At 52.4% G+C, this 20,860-nt stretch overlaps 1 protein-coding gene across 45 annotated transcripts in view; it reads right to left on the bottom strand.

Annotated features, from left to right (window-relative positions):
* Positions 1-20,860, bottom strand: part of LRRFIP1 (LRR binding FLII interacting protein 1) — a 72,747-nt gene that overhangs the window by 48,871 nt on the left and 3,016 nt on the right. For 25 of the 45 annotated variants that reach the window (XM_006082710.3, XM_023762786.1, XM_023762811.1 and 22 more), the window contains exon 2: positions 10,105-10,191. In XM_006082710.3, the coding sequence (XP_006082772.1) occupies positions 10,105-10,191 (87 nt within the window). Of the gene's footprint in view, positions 1-1,308; positions 1,357-4,508; positions 4,527-10,104; positions 10,192-20,860 lie in introns of all 45 variants that reach the window. The other 20 variants (XM_014464245.2, XM_023762954.1, XM_023762964.1 and 17 more) reach the window with 2 other exon arrangements.

Here is a 20,860-nt window from a genome sequence, read left to right as displayed (position 1 = left end):
CAAAACAAACGTGTGGTGGAGGAGAAGCCGAGCCTTAATTTTTTTCTAACCTCTAAAGTCTGGTCCATATCAACCCACCCACTTTTTTTTCTTACATTCAGAACCTTGCTCTCCTCCCCTTGGGGGTCAGAAGAGAAACCATGTCCGTGAAAGAGCCATAAGGACGCACGCTCTCTGGTGTACTGCGTGCGTTCCCAGATGCAGTTTCCACACCGGGAAGCCGGCACGGAGCTGCTCACAACGATAACCAGCAGCCTTTCTCTTCCGCGGTGGCACAGAAACCAACGACCCCTTCCAACAGTGTCCTGAGACTGGCTACATGGACATCTGCCTGTGCCACCCAAGCCTAAAACGATGGCTCACACACTGTGAAGGTTGTAGCTCACCATTTTTTAAACAGTGGAAGTGTGTGCTCCTTATATTTCCAGAAGTGCCTTTCGTATTTTATGCAGGCACCTGCGATGTTAGGAAGAAATTTTACGTTTCCTTAGATTATTTTATGTATCAGGGATATTTAGCAGGACATTTCCACACTGGCCAGATTCTCAAGTGCTAAAGGTACGTGACAATGACCAGGAGGCTGGTGACAAGGACAGGAGGAGGGGGCACACTCAGGTGCATGGGTGAATGACGGGAGAAGCCATGTCCTCTCGGGACCATGGACAGCACCCAGGGGGCGGTGGGCCACCCACACCCTCCTGGGAGGGTCCTAAGGACAGGGTAGGGGCGAGCTAGCTCTCAACTGACATAGGAGGATAGAGAAGCTGTTTTAGGAAATGGTGAGAAGGTACAGGAATGTTTTCGCCAAAGAACAGGGGTTTCAGTGGGAATATCGGGTGAGGTGGGGGCGGGGCAAACATTGAGGGCAGGTAAAGGTTGGAATGAGGGTAACCGGCCAGCCGACAATAGTGAGAGAAGGAAATGGAGCATAATGTGGCCTCTGGGTTCCAACCGGAGCCCGGGAGGCAGGATGGAAATGGGTGAGTCCTCACGCCTGGGACACACGCCCGGCCCGAGTGTCCCTAGTGGACAGCACTCTGCCCCAGGAGGCCGGGGGGCGTCGACCTCCACAAACACTGGCCTGGACACTCCAGGAGTCAGCTGCACAGACCAGGCCGAAGGCCTGGCCAGGGCCCTCCTACCCAGACCTCCGCCGGGACGTAAACAACCAGGCCAGACGCAGGAGGAATGGCAGGAAACCTCTGGGGATTAAATTATGGTGCAACAGGAATCTATTTATGTAATTAAACTGTGTAACAACCAAATTATAAACCATGCAAGTTTCTTAAAATCGTATCCAAGGCCTACCATCCACTGCTCGATGTCACCCCATTTCGTGTACAGCCCATAATATTTCTACGGACAGAAAGGAAAGACAATTAGGCAAGAAGGGAAATGGTAAATGCAAAGGGAGCTGTGTGACATGCATTTCCAAGCTGCTGCCAAGGCCACACGGTGCGGGGAACACGCCAAGACAAAGCAGTGAGGCAGCGGAGCTGGGACACACCCCGCCCACCCACTCCCCCACCTGCAAGCCCAGGGAGCCAGGACGATGCATTCCTGGGGCCCAGGGGGCCTAGAGACCAGGATGGACACCGAGCCACAGCATATGGAGCCCCCGTACTGGTTCCGAGGGGCGGAGGCCGACAGCAGTCCTGTGTCGCCGCAACAGGAATGAGAAAACGTAGCGGAAAGGGGGCAACTGTGATCGCCCCCCGATTTCTGGCGCACTTGTTCCTGCTCTCTGATACCCCTGCTGAACTTACAAACTTTGGGTGTCTTTACAGCTACGGAGGGGGAGGCCTTTGTACCGGGAACAAATAACGTTTGCAAGTTACGTTCTGATTTTCTGTAGCGAATGCCTCCATGTTTCCACCTGGCTTGTCTAAACTACGGCGGTCCAAGTTAGAAAAGCAGATTCAGACCGGCTGTCCCTGTTACTAGATACAACAATTCCAAAGGCAGGGGGACCCCAGGTACAGTTCAAAGAACGGGGTTTTACCCTTCTCTTTGCCCTGAATTTCCAAAGAGAAAATCAAGGAACAACCAACCACACCTCTGTAACGTCGATGTGATTTTCCTCTTTTCATAGTAAAACCTTCTCATCAGAAGGGTAAACAATAGGTGTGAGAAGTAAAACCAACTGTTGGGGTTGTTTTACAGGGACCGCCACCTGATGCTGCTACAGTGGGTCCAGTCTCCGTTTCTTTCGAAGGGCGGCCAGGCTTAAGGTCGCCAACGGCCTTGCCCCTTTCGCTTAGAGGTGGTGTAAGTGGAGAACTGGAAGAGGAAAAATCGGGTGTGTGTGTGTGTGTGTGTGTGTGTGTGTGTGTGTGAGAGAGAGAGAGAATTTAGCAACGCCTTAAAGACTCAACCAGTACAGAACTGCAGTATCAAAAGTACACGAGCCAAAGCTTTTTCTATGAGTGATGTGCCTTAGACTATAAATCGAGACAGGAAAGACAATTACACACTTCCCAGTCACGTTTTAACGTCAAATTAAGTGAAATTCAACAGCTTGAAGCTATTGATGTTTCTCTCTCATCGATGTTTCTAACTCTCTATCCCTCTCCCTTCCTCTCTGTAAAGAATCAATAAAATATATATTTAAAAAAAAAAAGAAAAAAAGAAAAAAAGGGGTTTTAAAAAGGAGAAGGGCCTATATAAGTTCACAAAATATTACTTAAATTCCAAAAGTAGTCTCTATGATCAGTTTTCCTATTACTCTTTTTGCCAATACTACATCAAGTCCTGCACACTACCTATTGCTCTTTTCACGATAAAAACGAGAACCAGTATCCAAAGCCTTCCATCTAGTTCATGGGTGGCCTGATAAACAGCGGCTGTAACTCTCGCTGTGTCTCCGTGTCATCCTGTGGAGGGGGGAGACCCCAGAAACCCACAGCAAGTGCAGTTGCTAGTTGCCCTGGCGCTAGCTCGCAGGCCAGCACAGCGGACTCCAGCAAGCACACCCCGCACTTCAGAGGTGAACTAGTAGGGTTAGCCGGTGAGTCATGCAGGGGAAGGGGGGGCAAGACGAACGCAAAAGGTGCTTGGCTTTCAGAAATAGCTTTGATTCCATAGAAGAGAAGCCGTCACTCCAAGCAGCCGAACGGGCTGGAGAGAACACTCCCTGCCTCTCTGTCCTTGTCCTTGCAGTGACCTTGGACCCATCTTTATTATACAACTGTGTCTCTGCTTCTGCCCACGCGGAGGACCAGTTTCACTCTGCATACAAATTTCCATTCTGGCCAAGTTCTCACCGGTGGGTGAGTGAGGAGAAAACAACAGCGATCTCGGGCGAGCAGCGAATGACTGAATCCAAGTGGCAGCTAGCCGACCGTCTCCTGTGTCGGTGTGAGGACAGTCATGCCTGCTCTGTGGGGTACAGCCAGGGTTCCCGCCCTCCTTTCACCTGCCGCCTCTGCCCCGGGACTGTACGTGTGACTGGCTCTAGCTTCAGGTCACATTTTAATTCTCAGACCCCACAAAATCTAACAAAGTACACAGAGATGCTGGTGCCTACGTAACTGATTCCTTTACCCTCTTCCGGGTGGTACTGATGCAGACGGGGATGGGGCAGGATGGGAAGGCATTTCAGGGCTGTAGGTAGTGAAGGAACTCGAGGGCAGCACTTTAAATAGTGTGTCGAAAGGGCCCCCACGTCCTAACCTTTGAAGTTAAATGTAATTATTAGCTGCTCTAAAAGAAAGACATAGTTGTTCTTTACCTAGAAAGTGAGTAAGTGTATAAAAAGAAACTATAGGTGTCATATGTAACAAACGAAACCCATTTATGGGGAGACTGTGTACACAGTCTATGAACTCCCAGGGAACCTCACTCCTCCCTTCATTCCTGCTGAATCAGGGGTCATGCACCTGGTGTTTTTCTCTTTAATTTCCGTGTCTGGCCTGCTCAGAGCATGTAGTTCTGAACCTGTGCTGCTTCTACAAAACACTGGGAAACAGCCACACATTAGCCCTCTCAATGTTAGGACAGAGGCAGGCTGACAGGAAGCCACAGAATTGTTTTGTTAGGTCATCATTTTCTTTTCTACTCAGGATTTTTAATAGTCAGGTAATAATCTCTTAACATATGGTAATGTGTACTGATGTTTTTAACGTTTTCTAATAAAATTATATGGAAGGATAATCTTTCCCTTTGAATACCTGATTTCAAAGGATTTCCCAAATTCTGAAATGTGATTTAGTTTTATCCTAGAATTCATTTTTCCCCCTCAAAGAAACAGTTTTCTGATTTCTTGAGAAAAACGAAGATGAGGAAAGCATTCAGCACACACACATGCGTCCGAGGAGAGTTGCTCTTCGCAGACACAGAGGTGGGGACTTAAGCATCCTGTTCAAGTCGCTTCACGCACAAAGCAGCGAGGGAAGCAGTAAGGACTTTTATGTATTTTCAGCGAAAGGCGTTATTTCTGAAAAGCGGCCGGGCCCTTGGCAGGAGAAAACCAGTGCATGCAAACCGAAAACCAGGAACGGAGAGCCTACCTTTTGGACCTGATAGATCTACAGAGAAGGCAAGAGAAACAGGAAGAGAAATATAAAATCCAATTTAAAAAGCAGATACATCAGACAGAAAGGCTTTACAAGTACCCATATATATGAGTAGAGGTACATTGGGGGAGGGGGGAGACTGTGACTAATTGGTAAAGTATGAATTAAAAAACGTTTGAAGTCTCATTGAAAGAACTGGTCATTTCATAACTTATCTGACATTCGTTGCAGATCTATCAGTAGAACACGGCGCACTCACCTGAGTCTCCATGAGAATCCTGGTATTACTCTAAGGCAGAAGTCTGTAACCTGTTACCATGAATGGGACAAAGGACCTCGTCCTCAATTTAAAATTTCTCCTCACAGCAATAAAAGCGTAACAAAAAAGTACAGAAACCTGATCAGAAAGCGAATGGGTCAAACCCACAAACCGCAAAGAACGGTGCCCTCCCGTTCTCTCTGGTGGATACAGACAGAACACCAGGAAACCTCCAGCTAAGCAGAGAGGCCCTAGAACATAACTGAAATGTATCTTTGAAAAGCCTGTTATCATACGCTGACACAGCAGTTTGCTTCAGAGGTTTCTCCTAATCTTGTAGGAATCACTAGGTAAGAGATACCTGCTTCGCTCACTCAGCCCACGAAACACGGACTGAGTCAGGCACTGTTCAGGGCACTGCCAAACGGCAGGACTGGAAACTTGGCATTTCTAGCCTTACATGGGCGAGCACAGGTGTGCACTCACCGTTAGGACTATTGCAAACACAGTATCCCCAACTAACTGTTTATCAAGTCAGATCACCATTGTTTTCCTATGAGTGTAGGTCCTCACGGGAAATAAGAGGTTCACTTGGATTTCCCAAAGAGTATCTACATATCTTCTTCCTTAGCAAATCCTCACAACGCTTACACAGCCCCCAGAGCGAAGCTAAGGAAGTCAGTCCTCCCCATCTGAACTGGTGACGAGGCCCGTTATGGAGGGCGCACACAGGCACACCCCACGCTCCTCGCTCCCGGACGTGGTCAGATCACGAAACGGCAGGAGAGCAGCTACTGCTTCCCTGTTCTCTGTGAGACTGGTTAATAAAATGGCCTCTTCTGTGTGGATGACACTGTTCCTTCAGTTCAGCACCAAGGGAAGAACTTGTTTGGCAAGGTGTGCTTCCCCCCGTGAAACGATGGGGGCTGTGCTTCGAGTGCCGGCACGCTCACCGCCAGTTTCACCCCACGGTTAAGGTGCCGACTCTGCCCTCGGTTTCTGTTTGCTTTCACTGCTGAGCATACACCGATTCTGAGGCAGAGGGTGTCCTGGGAAGACTGCAAGCTTTGCAGCTTTTTCAGATCTAGATTGAAATCTTGGCCATTTTCTTGGCTGCGGGTAAAACCACCCGCCTCTCCAAGGCCTGATTTCCTCACCTGCCAATAAGACTCGGACTCCCCCTCATAGCCCGTGAGCGACAGTCCCCAGCGCAGCGCTGCCACACGGCGCCCCCGGGCTCCAGGATGGCCCTGCCATTCCCCTCTGCCCCACCCAGTTCGAGGGGACTAGCAGTCAAAGACACCTGTTTTATTTCAAATGTACACTTTCAGTGTGATGCTCTCCTACTCCAAAGGCCCTGCATGCATGAGAGCAAAGTTGTCGCCCGTGTAAGTCAGCGCTGCTGAGCTCATGTGATGGCCATGAACCCCAGGATGAAGCCGGGCCTCCAACCCACCCTGCACCCCTGCCTGGCTCTGCGCTCACCTGCCAGGTGCCACTGGGCTTTCCCGCTCTCGGCTGCCTTCATGCAAGGTCCCCACGGGCTTCGCTGACCCGAGTCCCTGTCTCCGCTTCCCCCTGAACACACACTGGCTGTCACTGCACAACCCGACCACTCACAGCGTGGGGGCCGGTCTCCAGGCCTGCAACCTGACCCCAGTGGGAGTTCAAGTTCAGCAGAGGAGGCGTCTTCACGGTGTCCCTGCCCGTCCGTGAGGAGTGTGAGCACGGACAGACACCCGATGCACACGGGACAGATAAACAGTGACGTGACCCAAGGTGTTTCCTCACAGGGAGGCCACGCCCCCTCCTCCTCCTCCCACAGCTCAATCCCACACGTGGAAACCCTGTCCCGTGTCTCGGGCATCTCTGCTGGGGAGCGGAGTGCCCAGAGGACTCAAATGACCAGACTGCCTTCGTGTGAGACGTCCACGAGCTTGAATCGACAAAAACCTCTGGCCCCCGTGAACCACTGAAGTCTTTCCAATGGGAGTGAAACCCACCGTCACGATGAGGAATTTCAAAATCTCAATGCCATCTACCGACGAAATGAGACGTGTGTGTATGACCGAGGGAGGCAACGATGGCGTTTTTAACGGGGTTTCCCAGGTTTTAATCAGATTTTCTCTGCAAAGCCCAAGATCCTTAGCAAGTACCAAACACCTGAGGGCAGGCCAGGCTTCACGGGCCCTGGGCCCTGTAAACGCTCAGGTGCCGGCCCCGCTGTCCTCGGGGTGCCCGGCCTGTGTGACAGCCACCGAGGCCCCTTTCGCACTACCAAAACTAAAGGGCCGGGACCAAACAGGCAGGGTTACCTTGGGTTGTAGAATTAAAATGAAACGGAAGACGACTTCCTTTGACTCAAACAGAGAAACAGGGGTTGGTGTTTAAAGGAGGCCATTCAAACACACGGTTTCTTGGCTTAATTCCACTTCATGTTTATTCTCTAAATCAAGAACTTTGCAAGAACCTGCTTAGGTTATCAAGTGCACATTTAAATTAATTCGGTCTGTAATTAAGGAGAGGATAGATTTCATCTAAATGTATAATTTGGAAGACAGATATGTACGCACACAAGCATGTCAAACTCCCAGTGGGTGGGTCAAGGCATGCGGCCCGCCGGCCACGAGTTTGACGTGCTTGACATACATTGTAACTCATTTTCACCTGGATTTTGTACAAATGTTACACTGTATACTCGGTGAAAGTCACTTTCTCTTAAATGTGAGAAAAGCTATAAAAACGATGACTAACACCACCACGAACACCAAAGGTCGGGCCCCTAAGACTCACTGTCCCCTCTCTCCTGAGCTGTTGGTTCAGCCCCGACAACAGAGCTCAGGGGACAGTTCAGGGAGGAGGGGAGATCCCGTGTGGAAACTCAATCACCGTGGCAAAACCTGGCACAGCAACAAAAACTTGGGGCAAATTCTTCTTAGAGCTCTTTTAAGACCTTGATATAAAAAGGACTGGGAACTCTTGGAGAACTGGAAAAGCCGATCAAAACCATTAGCCGCCGAGAGGGTGGGAGGTTCCTGGTGCTGGCACCTGCCTCCACAAATGGTGATGCATCCTGAGAATGGGCTTCTGCCCACCGTGTGGGCACCCTGACCTCTGAGGCCCTCTGCCCAGACGACCACTGCCCACCCAGGGAGCGCCCTGACCCCCTGCTGCCATTCTGATTTCCAGAGCAGAGGGGAGGGGCTCCCAGGGCTTGCAAGTGTCTACTGAATGAACAGAAGTATTCAAAGGGACATCGACACCAGGTGGTTTGAAAAAGCAACTTGTCATTTAAAATACCCAGCTCTTTTAGTTCAGGCTAAAAGAACTATTCTGTTGGTCGGCGTCCAATGACTGCGATGCATATCAGAGTCCGTCCGAGTGGGCAGAGGCTGCTGGTGTCAGGGTGGCTCCTAAGCTCAGGCGACACCCTCTCAGGTATGTGACGAGGGCCTGCTCTACAAGACCTGCTCCTTTCTCCACGTCCCAGCCCAAATAGTTGACTTCGGATTTGAAAATGCTTCTTTGTATGAGCTTCAAGAGTCACTCCAGGTCAGGCTCACCCCCACTCCCCCACCCCGAGTTCGTGGGCGGGTACTGATCAGGTTCCAGTCCTCGCCCTCAACCAAGATAACGGACAGGAAGGTGCTTCCAGAGAATCATCGGGCCTCAGGAAGTTTCAAAGTCCGCATCATTATTTCCAACTTAAAAATGATCAATGCAGTTCTAGGGGGCAGGCACTGAGAAAATGCTAAACCCACGCTTCTTCCAGTGAATTAAGAGAAAAAAGTACAAACCATGAAAGCACTCAGTTAATTCCAGAGTCAAGTATCATGGACCAGAACTTGCTTCCAACTGTATTTGCATTTCCAACAAGGAGGGGAACGTGGTAACCTGCTTTCAAACACCTGTTGAGCCCATATTCACACAGAAACACAGCACAAGCACCACTACAGTACAGTGCCTGCCCAGCACCGCCCTGTGGGGCACGGCCTCGCAGGGACCCGGACCTCCGGGCTTGAGTTTCTAATGACCTTCTACCGATTCCTCAAACCACAAGGAAGGTTTTCCTCCCCATAGTCACCTCTGGCCGTGCCCCTCCCCCAGGGACACACCTCCTCAGGGAGTGACAGTCCCCTCAGGCAGAGTGACCCCGGGTCACCCACGTCTGGAGCCTCCCCCTACAGCAAAGTGCGGAATCTGCAATGGTTTTAAGAGAAACTGGAAATCTAGATTTTTTTTTTCTTCTTGAAATCTCACAAGTTTTAAAACATCGGCTGGACTTTTACAATTTGCCTGTGGGAACCAAACAGGACTGTGTACGCAAACCAGCCCCTGGGAAGGCAGCTGGCCGGCTCTTTCCAACACACCACACTCAAATTTTCTCAACAAGCAGAGCCTTCGGTGGGGCCTGGGCCGGACGGTCTCCAAGGGCGTGGCCCACCACGGCACAGGGTCCCCTAGCAAGGGACGCCCTCATTCCCCCCATGACCTCAAGGTCATGGAAAAGCCCTGGAAAAGCTCAGAGCTCTAACTGCCAGGTAGAGAGCCCTCAGCTGTCCACATGACTATGAAAATAATAGCAAACACCTTTCACAGGTGTGTAAACACATCACTATCCGCTCTGGGGGGGGGGGGGGGGGACGGGACGGTAATTTCTTCCCTGGCTATTGCATCCATGGCGTTTATTCTGTGCTCTGTACTACACTCGGGCTTCAGGCTTCATGAAACCTATTAAAAAGTGTAAAACAGGGAAGGGTGGGTGGTGGGAAGAGTTTGTACACATATAAGCATAACCCATGGGCACAGACAATAGGGTGGTGAGGGCCTGGGGTGGGCAGTGGGGAAGGACTACAAGGGGTCAATGAGGGGGAAAGGGGACTTATCTAATACTTTCAACAATAAAGATTTAATTTAAAAAAGTGTAAAACCACAATAAAGATTGAATTTTAAAAAAGTGTAAAAACATTTTTAAACAAAACAGTTTAGTTTAGTTAGTATAAAAACATAATCGTCTGTTCTTCTTTCATATTTTTAATTCAGGGGATCGGAATTCTCTCAGAAGGACCTGGAAGTGCAGAGCCAGAAAGCCAGGCTGGGCGGACCTATGCAGGCAAGTGGCTCCGTCCGGATCCCGCAGGTCGGGCGTCAGCGACAGGCACGTCTGGCATCTGTGCTATGCACCCTCCCTGGCCTGACCTTGAACAGAAGTCACAGGCACAAGTGCGTGCTGATCATGAGCTGTGTCAGATGGACAGGTGCCTCTGCACTTGCACGCTCTACCTAACATTAAACCGCCTGTGAAAGAACCAAGGAAGAGGTCGGCATTACCTCCTTCTGCTGCCGCTCCAGCTCCTTCATCCTGATCTCTCGGGCCTCCGCGCGGGCCGCACGCTTCGCTGCCAGCCGGGCCTCCGCCTGAAACACACCCGGAAATTGTGTTAGAACACAGACCAGTGGCCCCTTCCAAGTACCTGGGTAACAAGGATGCTACTGAAAGAAAACCTTGTTCAGAGGTTAACGAATATACAGGAATGCATCGCAGACGCGTAAGGGTTAAAAGGGTCGATGAGTAATGACGACTGCTGCCATTTATGGGGCCCTTACCAAATGCCACGGGCTCTGTTCTAAGGGCTTTAGTTATATTAGCCATGTGCTCCTCGCATAGCTCTATTAAGCAGTTACTGTTACTGTTACCGAATAGCGCTATTAGGTAGATACAGTTAACATCCCCAGGTTATAGATGAGGGGACTAAGGCACAGAGAAGGTGAGTAACTTGCCCAAGGTTACCCAGCCCATAGGTGGCAGGACCAGGCAGCCTGCCTTCCTTTGAAGATACAACACATTAACGCATGAAGCGAAACATCTGAGCAGGATGGGACCACGGGTCACTGGTTCAATCCCTCCCTTTACAGAGCAGGAAGTGGAGGCTGGGAGAGGCTGCCAGACATGTCCGCGGGCACGGGGCTGGGACTGTGACCCAGATTTCCAGAACTCCTGTTTGGTCACCTCTCTACAACCCTGCTGCCCTCAGCTTCCCCTTCAGCACCTGCAGTGCTGGAAGCCATCTTTTCCAAGACCAAGACCAGAGCTGTTAGAAGTGTTACATTGAAGAAGAACCTATCTTTCAGCCTGTGGCTGTTTTTTCCGTACTCTGCTTGCGAGTATTTAAAACGCCTGACCCGGGCCAACCAGCGCCAGCAAACCTGGCACATGAACGCTGCTTCGTGCTGCACAACCTCGAGCTCACCCACTACTCAGGAGGCGAGTGGCACAACCTGTCAGGGTCCGGGTCCCCTGGCGTCAAACACATTCCGCCTTCCATCCACTCAGTTTTCGGGGCTACCCTGGCAATTCTTCCACCAGAGCTGTAGACGCATTTTTCAGCCGTCCCACTGTTCCCCAAAGAACCTTAAAACAGGGCCACTGGGGATGGCACCAGGCTTCCGGGGTGGTGGGTGGGCCAGCGAGCAGTGAGGAGGCTAAGTGTCGAGTCACACAGGGTCTCCCCAAAGGTGGGCTCCCTCGTGGCAGGCTCATGTCTGGACGGCGGGTCCTGGTGTCAGGGTCATCCATCACCCCATCCCAGGCTTGTACTGAATTAAGTTCATCTTCTTTCTAAATTCTCATCTGAGAGGAAAACTGACCACAGCTGAGCTGTCAGTAGTTGACTGGCTTGTTCATGTGGTTCCTTCGAATCAAGGTGTCAAAATCACAGCTGTGTCAGCACTTGATTCCTCACTCCCATTTTCAATTTTTCTGAACAGTGTGAGGGCCACCTCTGGGGGGTGGGGGGGGGGGGCAGGGAAGGTTCATTAAACTGACACTGGCTGCAGTGCTTCCTCCAGCCCCATGGACCGGCCAGTGAGAGGAGGACGCTCACACGGAGGGCAGCCGCTGCCCAGCAGCCTGTGGGCTCAGTGTCTACATGGCCAGACCAGGTGGCCACGGCCCACCAGCTGGGCGGGGGGCTGGGGAAAGAGAAGGGAGGGCATGGAGGAAGAAGGGGAGTGGGATGTAAGAAAGAGGAAGGGGCTGTGAGAGGGGGCAGAGGCAGACAGGAGTGCGGTGATGTCCCCACAGACCCCAGCTACCCAGGAGAGGGCTTCTGCTCGGTCCGCCGTCCCCTCTGGTCCTCACGTCCAGCCCATGTCTGTCCCGTCCCTGAGGACAACCCCCGATTGAAGGACATGAGCTTGGTTGACAAAGGAACCACACGAACAAAACCAAGTTATAGAATAAATTCCTTATAAGGACACAGCAAGCCAACCTCGAAGACAGATCAACTTGGTCCACAGATGATAATTTAGACAGGAGATGAACGTGCAGTTCCATGCAATTTCAAATCCTGGCCATGGCCGCCCCGTGAAGCACCCACGTGACTCACACACGGACAGCCAAGCGCTCAGGATGCAGGAGGTAAGGATCATGCTTGTGGGGCTCTGGCCGAGGACCCGAGGCCCCTGGGGGTCAGCGCTGCAGCACAAAACCTGTGCACAGACAACTTGGCCAGCGTGAGGCTGTTATCAGCAGAAGAGCCCCAACGCCCGCCGGAGATGCCTCCAAGAAGAGCCGGAGTCCTCACCACGCTTCATCCTAAGACGCCGACACTGCCAAGAACGTGAAACAGCCCGGCGGAGCACAGGAGATAACGATCACTCACGTGAGAATACATCTGATATGGGCGAGTCTTTACATGAACAAAATTATAAGATGGCAACGGTCCGCCACGGTGACATGCAAACCCAAATTCATCCCCTCCAGTCGCCTGAGCCCGGCCCCACCCTCCAACTGCTGTCGGTTCAGGGGCCAGTGGGCCTCAGGCCAGCGCGTCCTCGGTGCAGGGCAAATCCATCACCGTCGACACTTGTGTAAAATACACACTTGCACGCTGAGGTCACAGCCATGTCAGAGGGTTTGAGAGTTTCCAAATGCTACTTTCACTTTCTGTACTTGGCTTGCAGGGGGCCACCACTCACCAGCCGTCACCAGCCCAGGTCACCAGCCCGGCCACAGGAACTCACCGCACTGCCCAAGGCCCGGGAAGGACTTTCAAAGTGCGGACTGAAAGTCTTGGGATGCAGACGAAGCAATTGGTGACCATGAACAAGGGACTAGTGCTACAGTGGGGGTGGAGGGGTGGAGGGGTGGAGGGAACTTAACCCAATGCTAGTGTCAGGCGGGCTTCCTGGGGGATGGAGCCCTAAGCCAGACCCTGAGGAGCAAAGAGGAGAGAGCCGGGGCTGGGGAGTGTGGGACGAGGGCATGTGGCCCGGTGGGAAGTCCCCAGGGCTGGGGTCCAGGCCCAGCCCTCAGCTCCTGTATCTGGAACCTTATCTTGAAGGAATGTAGAACCACTGAAGGCTTTTAAGCAGGAACACAGCAGGGCCTGACTTTTGACTTAGAAAGATCTCTCTAGCTAAAAGTTGGTGCAGGAACAGGAGCGGGGAGGGCAGCGGGAAGCCCCCAGCAAGTGAGAAGAGACTGCTTTTTGCTTTTGGGCGGATGGGCGAGCCCGTGAACATGAGCGGGTGGGGCTGGCTGAACCACAGGCCAAGGATGAGGCACAGCTGTGAGGCCACTGCGGGAGGTCAGGGGCCCACGGTCCCAAAGAGACCCACGTGGTCCCAGAGGCCAGACAACCTTGGAGAAGAACCCCACCCTGAGACACATGCCCTGAGACACATGCACAGGATGCTCACCAAAACCTGGACACACCTCCCACCTCCAAGGCCCTGGGGTTTTGGAGTTGGGGTATGGCCTCCGTGTTACCCGCCCCCAGTCCCCAACCTCAAGGGAGATGGCACGAATGGAGGAAAGCAGACAGATCTATGGAATTTAGGAGACAAAGTATAAACTGCTCGGGGTGTAAAAAAACAGTTTAGACACAGGACTGTGACACCCCCCAGCCAGCCGTCGGTGGGCATGTGCTGGCCGCTCCATTGACGACTTTGCCCAAGCTCGCTCTCGACCTCTGCTGGCTCTCCAGGCTCTGGTCCCCAGCAGCTCCTGACCAGGGGCCTGCTGCATGGCCCCAGGGGCCTAGGCCGCTCTCCCCCCTGCTTGCAGGCGGTGGCCACAAGCCCACAGCTCGTCCCCTCAGCCTGAGGTCTGGGCCCTGAACCCTCCCTCCTCTGCCCAATACCATCCTTGTTGAGATGCACATTCAAATATTTGAGGATGAAATGCTAGGGTTTTGTTCAGATGTGCCTTCACATAACCTGGGTGGGGACGCTGGGGTCCACATGGCTGTAAGCGGACGGTTGTTGGGGCTGGAGGTAGGACGTGGGCTCTTTAAACCAATGGCTGTCACAGTGTCCTTCCCAGGGCAGGGGCCTCACGGGGACCTATTGGAGATGCAGCACCTGAGGCCCCACCCGGGCCCCCTGAGTCAGAACCTGGGGGGAGGCAGCCATCTGGGCTTCCACATGCCCCCGCTCAAGTGTGGGGACCTCTGCTTTCTGTCATCCCAATTACGTCTGGTTGTCTGACAGTTTTCAAATAAATAGCAACATTTTTGGAAGGAAGGAAGGAAGCGGGGGGGGGGGCTGAGGAGGGGGATCTGGAAGGGAAGGGGGGTAGGGATGACAGAAGGAGGGAGGGGGTGAAGGGAGAGAGGAAGGAAGGAAATGAAGGTGCCCCAAACCGAAACCATGCTCACTGCTGCTGGAAGGTGGCCGGGGTTCTGCTGCTACAACGTGCCATGTTGTGCCCCCCACCCAAGAAAACTCTGACCCCCTCTTTGTTCTGATGGAGGCACTGACCAGCCAGGGCTCCTCTGATGAGATCCAGGCTCCCTGGCTTTCTCAGGCACGCCCACAGTGCGGCTGGGAATGGCCGGGAAGCCCAGAGTTCCATCCCCCCTCCACCCCCCTCGCACAGGGGACACGGCCAGCCCCTCCCTCAAGGATCCTCCTGGCCTGGCCTGGAATCCAGTCAGCAGAGCTTTACCGACCTGGGTTTTCAAGTAAGGCCCCCTTGGATGGAGGACATGGTTGGGATGAGAAGACACCATTTATCACCTAAGCTGCCTCACTATAATTCTAAAAATCTGAACCTTTGACCCCGAAGTTCCACTTTTACATTTTACTTGACCACAGACAAATATGACAGCACTCCGACACGATGGTATGAGGGACGCTAACCGTGCACAGAGAAGCCCAGATCTGAGCCTCAGCCCTCCAGTGCCCACTGAGGCCACAGATGCGATCGGCCAGGGGCCCGGCCAGGGGGCGCACGGGCTGGCTGGGGAGAGAGACACTGCTCCCTGTGACCTGTCCCCTGGAGTGGCACAGACCGGGCCAGGGTTGCAGAGCGCTGCAGAGAAATCACGGGCACAGCAGGCATCACCTTAGTGACGGGTTGGTCCTTGCGCAGCGCCAAGGGTTGATGACCTGCAGGTCTAACCCAACCACAGCGCGGAAGTGGGTTCCCTGGAGCAGGACACAAAGGCTTCAGGATAAACAATCAGAAGCACGCCTGTCCCGCCAGCGCTCGACAGGCCTGCTCCGAGCCAGGAATTCCAGAGATAACAGCTTCCTCCGAAGAAGAGGGCTGCTCCTCTCTGGGGGCCAGGGGGCTGGGAGAGCCCGACGCCGCTGGGGACTGAGGCCAAGCAGAAACAGACAGAGAAGCAACTGGCCAGGATGCGGGGAGAGCCCTGGCAGAGGCATACCGTGCCCTCGCTGAGCTCGCACGTGGCTGCCGTCACACGTCTTCCTGCCTGTGCTGGAGGGTTTGTGAGTGGTAGGAAGTGCTGCCCAGCACCCTGCGTAGGGACGTCTGTGTCCTTCCTGTGGCTCTACCCGTTTACCCAGATGCCCCCATGATGCTCCTCAGGGAGCAGAGGCATGGTGGACTGGGAGCCCTGGCCCTCGGGGAGGACAGAGGTGAGGGCAGGAGGCAGAGTCGCTCCGTCCTTGCGAGCCCCACTTCGCACCTCGTCGGGGACTCCTGGCTCCGTCTCTACTTGTCCTGAGCTTCGGAGCTTCCCCGGGACTCACAGTGTGGAATTCTACATCCCATGGCCCCGCACCGGCCGTCCGAGAACCAGCGCTCACTCTGCTCTGAACTCTGCAGTTACCCAGGGCTCGCGTGCTACGCGGAAGACGGAGGGGTTCGTGAGCCTCAACTCTGGTGACTCTACAGAAAGGGGCTGAGACATGCTTTCGCCATCGCCGCCACCCTGAGAAAGCCTTGGGGTCAGGAAAGGCATCACGATGACAGCTGGGGAAGCCAGCTCCCCACCCTGCAGAGCCAGGGGACACCCACAGCACGTGGCTGACGTGCACATGGCCGCCAGGCTCTCTGATGCTGGCGCCGACGTCCAGAAGCCCTTTGGGAGGGAACTGTCAGCGCACATGAAGACCAGCACCTGGATCAGGAGAGGACTGGGCCCTGGACACGCACGCGGGACCCAGTGACGGCCGCCTCCCCGGTGTGTTGCCTCAGATGTCAAGTGGAAATGATGCCGCGAGGGGCTAAGAGAGACGAGCGGTTTGTCCTCCGCACGGCATTCGATGAAGTCTTAATACTGACCGTACGCATCCACTTTGGCCTCCAGGTTGGAGAATTCTTCTGATAATCAAGCAGAATTCCTGTCAGGCCACATGACATAGCTCTAGTTTACCCTCTCCCAGGAAAAGCTTAAGGATGCATTTAAAGCTCACTCCTGTCTATGTGAGAGGAATATTGTGCCCGAAGTGGTGACAAAACCTGTTCTGTTCCAGAAACAAGCAGGGGACTTCTGTCCATATGTGATTCCTCCCTGTAGTGACGAAGAAATACAGCTCCCGGCGGGGCGAGCCTGGGACCCCGGAGACCACACGTGCAGGCCCGCGTTAAGGGACTTACAATGCGGGGCACGTTCCCAGCCGGAGTGGACAGCGCTGTGCACAGTGCCTACAAGGCTGTGACAGAGCCTTTTCCTGAGCCGCCTTTGCTACAGGAAGTGGAAACAGCCACCAGCTTTTGTTTTCTACGTAAACCCCCAGCCCTTCATATGCAGTCGAGTCTAAAAATAATCTGTCATTCAAAGCAACCAAGGGGACTGGGCGATGAGTGTTCCCCTGCACCCGTGTGAACAGGAACTCGCCAAGCCGGCAGCGCCCAATGGCGACGGGTGCTGGCCTTGCACCATGTATCCACCGCCCGCCATGTCTCTCGGCTGCCACCGTGCATTTTACTGCAGTTTCAAAACCTCATCTTCCCCAAACCCTCGCTTAGGCAGCTGCAGTAAGTTCCCCCACTGAGGGGGCCTCTCTTTATGACCATCGCCACCAAGGGAAGGCACAGTTGTCATGGGGAGAGTGCCACCTTTAAGAGAGTATTTTGAAAATAGTGGTGTGTGTGTGGGAGGGGGGGGGAGGGGGAAAGTCACAATGATTGGAGGGGGTACTAATAGCATTTAGGGGCAAGCACCATCCTGCAGAGACAGGCTGCACAGTAAGAGGCTTTCCCACTGGCCATCAAGCAGACAGAAGAACCACCTGATCACTTTCAGATCGACAAACTGATTGCAACTTACACATAAACTCGAAACGTGTTCTGCACAGTTTTAACTTGCATTGACTGTCCCAGGAATGCAATCAGCAGGAAAGCAAGGGAAGATTATACTTGATTTTGTTCAGAACTTTCCTAAGAGTTAGTCATAATTGTGGGAGGTCAAATCACCGGCAGCTGTTTGGGTGTGAGGACAGCATGTCTGTATCAGTCTGCATTCTGCAGCTACGATGTATCTGAAGGCTGCACCAGCATTTCGGCACTGAAAGTCACATTCCAGTGTTGCACCTTACTTTCTTCTTAATGTTACAGTGAAACATTCTATTGGCATGGTATTATGCATGCTGGTAGATGTTACCATCAATGAATTTCATTTCAGGTTCATAATGAAGATGTTAAAAAATGTGTAATAAAAAAGAGGCATGGGGTCTGACGGGGCCGTGAACCACAGCTTTAAAACTGGAATGGAACGGAGGCCGTATCTCTGGTGCTCGGCCACACTTGTTCAAACAGCCTGGCCACAGGTTCAGGGCACAGGTCTGGGGGCCAGTGCGTAAGCACAAAATAAACACGACACACTTTATCATTTTTACTTGAAGGATTGAAGGACACAAAGTTAAAGACTAAAGTTTAACTTGTTAAAGTTTAACACTATGTTTCCATCGAAAGCAACTCAGGTAAGTTATGGAGCACACCTTAAAATTATGGAATTTTGTGATAAAACGGCAGCCTTCAAAGAAGCCCTTATCTCGCTAAGTTGATCGTGACTGGGCCTGGGCCCCGAGGAGCTGGCACCCCATCCTCTGCTCCTGGGGGACCGGGAGGAACAGCCCGAGAAGCAATGGGGGCCACCTTTGTCCAGACTGCATCCTCTCGGCCTCGCCCGGCGTTTCCAGAGGGAGGCTGTCTAGAGGGTGTCTCAAGACCGAGCCACCAGTCTTGGCTCTACCACTGACCAATGACATGAGCTCGGACAAACTGCGTCCCTTCTGCCCATCAGCCCCCATTTCAGGGCTGGGCACCTCGAGGTGCTCCCGTTGCCTCTGAAAGGTCATCTCCACACCAGGGGTCAAGCACTGTCAATCTCTCCCCACGGTGCCGCTGGGAATCTCAGAATAAACTTCTTAAAAGTTTCAGAATAACAAACTTCTTAAAAGTACCCTACATACCGAAATAACCAACTTATATTAACCAGGAACGAAATTATTCATGTTACTTTATCGAGTGCAATGACTCGGAGCATCCAGCACGGCCCTGAGGGTGGGTAGGGACGCTGCACATCACCCTCGATGAAAATCACTTCCCCCTCTTGCTGTGAATACATGGGAGTTTTTTCTGAGAAGAGCGAGTGTTTACATTTCCTTCAACAGTCTCAACAAGAGCTGCTGGAACTACCGACAAGAGCATGATGGGCACCCATCACCATGCATGCAGCTGACAGGTGAGAGCAGCCACCTGTGCGGCTCTCCAGGTGACAGGTTCCCTGCAGTCCAGGCATCTGGCTCCTCCCCCTTCCCGTTCCCTGCTCCACCCAGGGTCTTCCCTGCAGACCCCACCCCTTCAAGGTGCCACACAGCATATTCCCTCTCAGAAGAAGGCGGACTCTCACAGCACCGCGCTTTCCTCTATGAGGCCGGACACAACTACTGACAGCCTTCCCTGCGTCCAATGGCAGTCCTGGAACCAGCCAGGGAAGAATGAGAAGCCATCATTTCCACCCTCCAGGGGCCTATCTGGGTGGCGTGGGGTTAGGGAGCAGCCACATGGGAAAAGGCTCAGCTCCCGGGGTTCCCGTGAGGGCTGACACAGTGACTGATAGTGACAAAGTTAGTCCAGCACACAAACTGGGAAAAGGAGAAACGTCTGCGGCGCTCCCTTTCTAGTATTCTCTTCCTTATTTAGAAAACTTCAGTCCATCGAGTGTTCCTTTGTTTTGAAAAGTTTTAAAAACTCCCAGAAATAGAAATGAAGCATTTGATACAATGAAGAGGTCTCCATATGCACTCAGGAGCAAGGGCTGGGATCTGAAGGGCCGTCCATCTCAGGAAAAAGAAGCCCTTGGGCCCCGATCCTGCGTGTGAGGCCTGGAGCTGCAGAGAAGCCAGCGGCAGCCTCCAGCCTGAGACCCTGCCTGAGGCATGTACACAGTGGTGACAGCTATCAGCACCAGCTCCGTCACAGGGCCCCCTGCCTGCTAGCTGTGTGGACTTGGGAAAGTCCCCTGACCTTTCCGTTTCCTCTTTATCTGCAAGTGGAGATCACCGAGCCTCATGAGGTGGTGGCCAGGACTGGGGAAGGCGCCACAGGAAACACTTGGCAAGGCAGACGGGGGAGGGGGGGGGGGTGTTGGGAAATGCTACCTACTGTGACTAGTACCACAGCTGCAGACCCAGCAGGGTGAGTTCAGCTCAGCTCAGGGTTAAGGGCAGCAGAGACAGGAAGGCTACACACCCAGGTACTGCAGGCAAGAAAAAAGATGCGAGGACAGAAATGAGGCTGCTTTCATAAGCTCTACCACACAAACATTTAAGTGAAAGATTTGGGTTAAAATTTAAAGTGAATCCTCACTACTGTCATTTAAGGTAAATTATGTCTCTTATTACAAAGTAGTTGTTCTTCAGATTCAAGGCAAAACTGCTTTAAAGCTAAGTTATAGCCTTAAGGAGGAAACCACTGAAACGCTGCCCTCCCTCCTGGCCCCCATGAATGAGTGAGTCTCCGAATACACACCTGAGTACACACCTGTGTGGTGGGGTTCCTGTTTGTTTTGGTTTATTTGTTTTGGAGTTGGGCTGGGGGGTGGGGACTTCAGGGGTGGTCTGCCATCATATGCCTGGCAATTCTGAATGATTAAATCTTGGATGTAGTCAAAGTAATCCTTTGTTTAACTTAGGAGAAAGAAGTTAATTTACTTAAGTTTCTCTAGATAGTTTGAATAATGAAAGTCCTAGTAAATCCATTCCTTAAAAATAAGTTTCTTTATTCAAAAAAGCGAACTCTAGAGTTAAAACAGTGAAGCCATAAAAACTCTCTCCTGCCTACCCCACGACCAACTTACAGCAGGATATACCAGGCGTATTCCCTCACAGGTTAGTAATTCACATCTACCGGCCGGGGCCTCCAGGATTAACGTTCGTAAACACGAACGGAGATTTTGGAAACTGGCATGTGAGCTAACTAGTCATACACGCTTCCTCTCTGAGTCACACAGCCCGATTTTCAGGGATAAGGCATTCTTCTCGAACATTGCCTTTTGAGGAGCAAACACATCATACCAACGGCAACCTCACAGACCTGTAAAAACGAGATAAGGACCTCGCTCTAATAGGTAAATAGTCCAATCAACTTCGAGAGAAAACAGTGTTGCAACTATAAATAACCTGATTTCCTGTGCTCAGCAAAAGTGGCAGTTTAGACTGCAGGGTTTAAAATTTTTTTACTAAGGAGGCTTCCGCTCTGTGACATTATTTCTGGCTGCCCAGAAACTAACGCTTAAAGAAAAAGGGAAATTTAGTCTCCATCTTTGCCCTAGTGGGACACTCTTAAAATGTGAGAAAAGACCTAACTTAGTATTTCTATAACTTA

This window comes from Myotis lucifugus, unplaced genomic scaffold (genome assembly GCF_000147115.1).
Source record: "Myotis lucifugus unplaced genomic scaffold, Myoluc2.0 scaffold_3, whole genome shotgun sequence".
NCBI lineage: Eukaryota > Metazoa > Chordata > Mammalia > Chiroptera > Vespertilionidae > Myotis > Myotis lucifugus.
The sequence above is the reverse complement of the archived record's forward strand: the minus strand, read 5'-3'. Positions and strand labels throughout refer to the sequence as shown.